Raw genomic sequence first — 5,000 nt, 5'->3', positions numbered from 1 at the left:
GTGTGAGTGAGTGAGGGTATTTGTTAGTGAGGGTGTATGTGTGTGAGGGTGTATGTGTGTGAGTGAGCGAGGGTGTATGTGTGTGAGTGAGTGAGGGTATTTGTTAGTGAGGGTGTATGTGTGTGAGTGAGTGAGGGTATTTGTTAGTGAGGGTATTTGTTAGTGAGGGTGTATGTGTGTGAGTGAGTGAGGGTATTTGTGAGTGAGGGTGTATGTATGTTTGGGAGTGAGGGTGTATGCAATTTTGTGTGAGGGTGTATGTGTGTGTGTGAGTGAGGGTGTTTGCGAGTGTGTGAGTGAGGGTGTATTTGATTTTGAGAGTGAGTGAAGGTGTATGCGAGTTTGTGAGTGAGTGAGGGCGTTTGCGAGTGTGTGAGTGAGGGTGTATTTGATTTTGTGAGTGAGGGTGTGAGTGTGTGAGTGAGTGAGTGTGTATGTGAGGGTGTTTGCGAGTGTGTGAGTGAGTGAGGGTGTTTGTGTGTGAGGGTGTATTTGATTTTGTGAGTGAGGGTGTTTGCGAGTGTGTGAGTGAGTGAGGGTGTTTGTTTGTGAGGGTGTATTTGATTTTGTGTGTGAGTGAGTGAGGGTGTTTGTGTGTGAGGGTGTATTTGATTTTGTGAGTGAGTGAGGGTGTTTGCGAGAGTGTGTGTGAGGGTGTATTTGATTTTGTGAGTGAGTGTGTTTGCGAGTGTGTGAGTGAGTGAGGGTGTTTGTGTGTGAGGGTGTATTTGATTTTGTGAGTGAGAGAGGGTGTATGTGAGTGAGTGAGTGAGGGTGTATGTGTGTGTGTGAGTGAGTGAGGGTGTATGTGTGTGTGTGAGTGAGTGAGGGTGTATGTGTGTGAGTGAGTGAGTGAGGGTGTGTGTATGTGTGTGAGTGAGTGAGTGAGGGTGTGTGTATGTGTGTGAGTGAGTGAGTGAGGGTGTGTGTATGTGTGTGAGTGAGGGTGTGTGTATGTGTGTGAGTGAGGGTGTGTGTATGTGTGTGAGTGAGTGAGTGAGGGTGTATGTGTGTGAGTGAGTGAGTGAGGGTGTATGTGTGTGAGTGAGTGAGTAAGGGGGTTTGTGTGTGTATGTGACAGAGTGAGTGAGTCACTGACCCTGTCTTACTCTGTATTTTCCAGACGGCGCGTCATGGCCTCTGTGAAGATGAAGCTGAGTGTTCTGAAGGAGAACGGTTCTCCGGACTCTGCTCCGAAGCTGATCTCTAAAGAAGCGTCTCCGGATTCAAAGTGTCCGATCTGTTTGGATCGGTTTAAGAACGTGTCGTACGCGGATAAGTGTCTGCACCGCTTCTGTTTCCGCTGCATCCTGGAATGGTCCAAGAACAAAGCCGAGTGTCCGCTCTGCAAGCAGCCGTTCGGTTCCATTTACCACTCAGTAAAGGCAGAGGACGACTTCAAACAATATGAGCTCCGTCCCAGCGAAAACGGCTCCTTCGGCCTCGCGGGACAGCGGTTCCGCTACAGAACCACGCTCACAGGAGAACGCAGGAACGAGAGGAGAACCTCCACCCCTCCGGACCATGGAGTGATGTTCGAGGGACTTTCAGGTGCGTCAGGGCAGAAAAGCAGAGAACAGAACAGAGCTGGAGAGGTTCATTCTTCTGTAAACACACACACAGCAGGGCAAGGCATGGCGAGTTTATTTATAGAGCACCTTTCGTACACAATAGAAATTCAAATGTAGTATAAACAATTAAAAAGCTATTAAAACAGAATATATAATAAAATAAATAACATTTAAAATAAGAACGATTAAGAAGCTGCAGCGCAGGAGAACAGTCTTTAGTCGAGGTCTGAAGAAGGTCATGTTCGGGGCAGGTCTGACGTGTTCCGGGAGTCTGTTCCAGGTGCAGGGAGCATAGTGACTGAGGGCTGCCTCCCCCTGTGTGGTTCTGACCCGGGGCACCACTAACGGACCGGTCCCGAGTGATCTGAGGGGCACTGGGTTCATACTCTTCTCTCAGATCTGAAATATAGTTTGGTCCGAGGCAGTTTATTTATTTATAAACAATTAATAGCACTTTATATTCAATCCTGTGTTTATTAGCAGCCAGTGCACTGACCTGAGGACAGCAGCTATGTGCTCGGTTCTCTTGGTTCTGGTAAGAATTCTCGCTGCCTAACTGTGGATTTGGGAAGTCCAGTAACGAGACGCTGCAGGAGTCCAGCTGCTGGAGATGAACGCATGAATTAGTTTCTCTAGGTCTGGTTGTGACACATACTCTTTGAACTTTGATATGTTCTTGAGGTGATAAAAGACACAGTGGAACTGTCCGTATATCGTACGATAAATTGATAATGTGATTATCGTTACAGACCAGAACAGATGAAGGTTAACCCTGTTTTCTCCGCTGTGCCCAGGTCCTGTTTCCCACGGGAATGAGCGAGGATTCCGGAGGATGTTTTCTCGGCTGGCGTACCAGCAGCGAGCTCAGAGCGAGGGCAGGACCCTGCGGACTCTCAGAGAGTCTGAGATGATCCAGTTCCGTCGGACGCTGTACCGCCGAGGCCTGCGGGTCAGGGACGTCCGAGACGGCGGACGATCGCGTGAAACCTCGTCCCAGTTTTTCCGTTCTAACCCGGCCTGCCTGCACCGGCTGGTTCCCTGGCTGAAGCGGGAGCTCACGGTTCTGTACGGAAGCCACGGCTCGCTGGTGAACATTGTGCAGCACATCGTGATGTCGCAGATAACACGCTACGACATGCAGGACGCGGCCGTGCTGCAGGAGCTCCGGCCCTTCCTGCTGTCCCGCACAGAGCACTTCCTGCATGAGTTCCTGAGCTTCGCCCGGTCACCCTTCAACATGGAGGCGTACGACCAGCACGCAGTGTACGACTGTCCGGCTCCTTCCGCCGACCAGGGCAGCGACACTGAGTCATCCGTCATCACCGTCTCCGAGGACGAGGCTAATCCGCCAGGCCCTGACTCTCGGGGCATCTCTGCTGCGCTGAGCCAGACGCCGTGGGACGATGAAACTCCAGGCCCATCCTACTCCACCGATTCACCTCGCGTTTTCACCATCTCCATCACTTCCAGTGACGAGGACAGCGACGAAGAACCGCAGCCAGGCCCGTCAGGACCCGCTAAAGCTAATGCGGCGGAGGCCAGCGACAGCAGCGCCGAGGAGGACTGCGTCATCGTGGGCTTCGTCAAACCCACGACGGAAAGAACGCCGGAGCTGGTTCTGCTTTCCTCCAACTCAGAGGAAGAGGAAGAACAAACAATAAACAAACAAACATCCAAACCTCAGCACATTCGCTTCACGTCGCCCACAAACTCGCCCTCCTCTGCCCACTCAGTGCCCAGCCTCTCACCCCCCAGCTCAGACAGGAACAGGACCTCATCGCGGTCACTTTGGGCGTCCCCGAGGCGGAGCAACAGGGACGACAGTGACAAACGGCGGCATAAAAAAAGTAAACAAAATCATAAATCACGACACAGATCCAGATCCAGATCACAACACAGATCCAGACACAGATACAAATCCAGATCTAGATCAAATTCAAGATACAGATCCAATTCCAAATCAATGCATAGATCCAGATCAGGATCGAGGTTAAGGTCCAGAATGGTTTCCTCAAACAGCCACAGGAGGCGCTCTTGGTCTAAAGAAGCCTCGTCCCTTCTCCGACCGCACAGACACTACAGCGATGTCCCCATCCGCCCGAAAACACCCAGCCTCCATTGCAGAGAACACAGAAACTCCGCCCACAGTCAAGGGCATGACAAACCGGGGGGGAAACGGAAATATAAGTCACTGCATCTAGAACCTTCCACCATTGGGGAACCTGAGAAACCAACAGAGGAGCGAAAGAAGAGAAGTGGGAAGAAAGAGAGAAGGAGCCCCAGCGTGGAGATCATTCATGGAGAAGAAGAGAGGAGCAGGAAAAAACAGCACAAAAAGAAAAAGAAACACAAGAAGAAGAGAAAGAGGAGTAAAGAGAGAGAAAAGGAGAGGAGAGGAGAGAAGAGTAAAGAGCGTAGGAGAGACAGGATTGAAGAGAGGAGTAGAGAGAGGAATGAAGAAAGAGAGAAAGAGGGGAGTGAAGAGAGGAGGAGAGAGAAAAGTAAAGAGAGGAGGAGAGAAAGGAATGAAGAGAGAGAGAAAGAGGGGAGTGAAGAGAGGAGGAGAAGAGAGAAGAGTAAAGAGAGGAGGAGAGAAAGGAATGAAGAGAGAGAGAAAGAAGGGAGTGAAGAGAGGAGGAGAAGAGAGAAGAGTAAAGAGAGGAGGAGAGAAAGGAATGAAGAGAGAGAGAAAGAGGGGAGTGAAGGAGAGAAAGAGCGGAGGAGAGACAGGAATGTCCACAGCGTTGTCCCTGTCCACAGCGAGAGCGACTCAGATAACAGAGCTGTTAGTCTCAAAGGTGCTAAAGATGCTAATGCTCCTGACGCAGCCCCTGGGGAACTCCTCCTGAACACTACAAAGGTTAATGAGGCAAACTCCATTAGAGTGATCCCCAGAGACAATGACACAGCTGTGTCTCCACACGGACCGCAGTGTTAGCTGTGCTGCTAACACTAATGCCGCTAGTTAAACTAGCTTTGTCCTGAAACATCCTCCAGGTGAAAGAAGTGGAGCTCAATCTCATTTTCAGTAGCATCCAGACATCACTGCCTGACGCTGTGTATGTGTGTGTGTGTTAGTGTTGGATGGGCCTAGCTCAGTCCTCTGATAGTGGAGTTAGCATCATTACCAGTACTAGCTACTCCAGTAAGCAGATGATGCTAATTACGCTAGCACAGCTCTACACCGTCGTGGTGGAACAGGGTGGAGTAGCTATGCTAATCACGTTTGCGCTCTGTTAGCATGTCCTGGATGCAGGAGAGATGACCTCGAGTGACCCCTGAACTCTTTAATTTTCTAAATAAAGGACTGTTAAAATTGTGTTGTAAACATGGGACTACGCTGATGCCAAAAACTTTATTTTCATAAAGTTGAAATTGGAATAAATATGGGTTTTAAATGTGTCCTGAAATTCCTGGTTTGTTGTGGTT

The 5,000-nt window shown here is 49.9% G+C and overlaps 1 protein-coding gene across 2 annotated transcripts in view; it reads left to right on the top strand.

Annotated features, from left to right (window-relative positions):
* Positions 1–4,970, top strand: part of toporsa (topoisomerase I binding, arginine/serine-rich a) — a 7,375-nt gene extending 2,405 nt beyond the window's left edge. For both annotated transcript variants that reach the window (XM_066680082.1, XM_066680083.1), the window contains exons 2-3: positions 1,124–1,551; positions 2,366–4,970. In XM_066680082.1, the coding sequence (XP_066536179.1) occupies positions 1,134–1,551; positions 2,366–4,509 (2,562 nt within the window). In that variant the 5' untranslated portion in view covers positions 1,124–1,133 and the 3' untranslated portion in view covers positions 4,510–4,970. The remainder of the gene's footprint in view (positions 1–1,123; positions 1,552–2,365) is intronic.
* The last annotated feature ends 30 nt before the right edge of the window (positions 4,971–5,000 follow it).

Source organism: Hoplias malabaricus, chromosome 8 (genome assembly GCF_029633855.1).
Source record: "Hoplias malabaricus isolate fHopMal1 chromosome 8, fHopMal1.hap1, whole genome shotgun sequence".
Taxonomy (NCBI): Eukaryota; Metazoa; Chordata; class Actinopteri; order Characiformes; family Erythrinidae; genus Hoplias; species Hoplias malabaricus.
The sequence above is the reverse complement of the archived record's forward strand: the minus strand, read 5'-3'. Positions and strand labels throughout refer to the sequence as shown.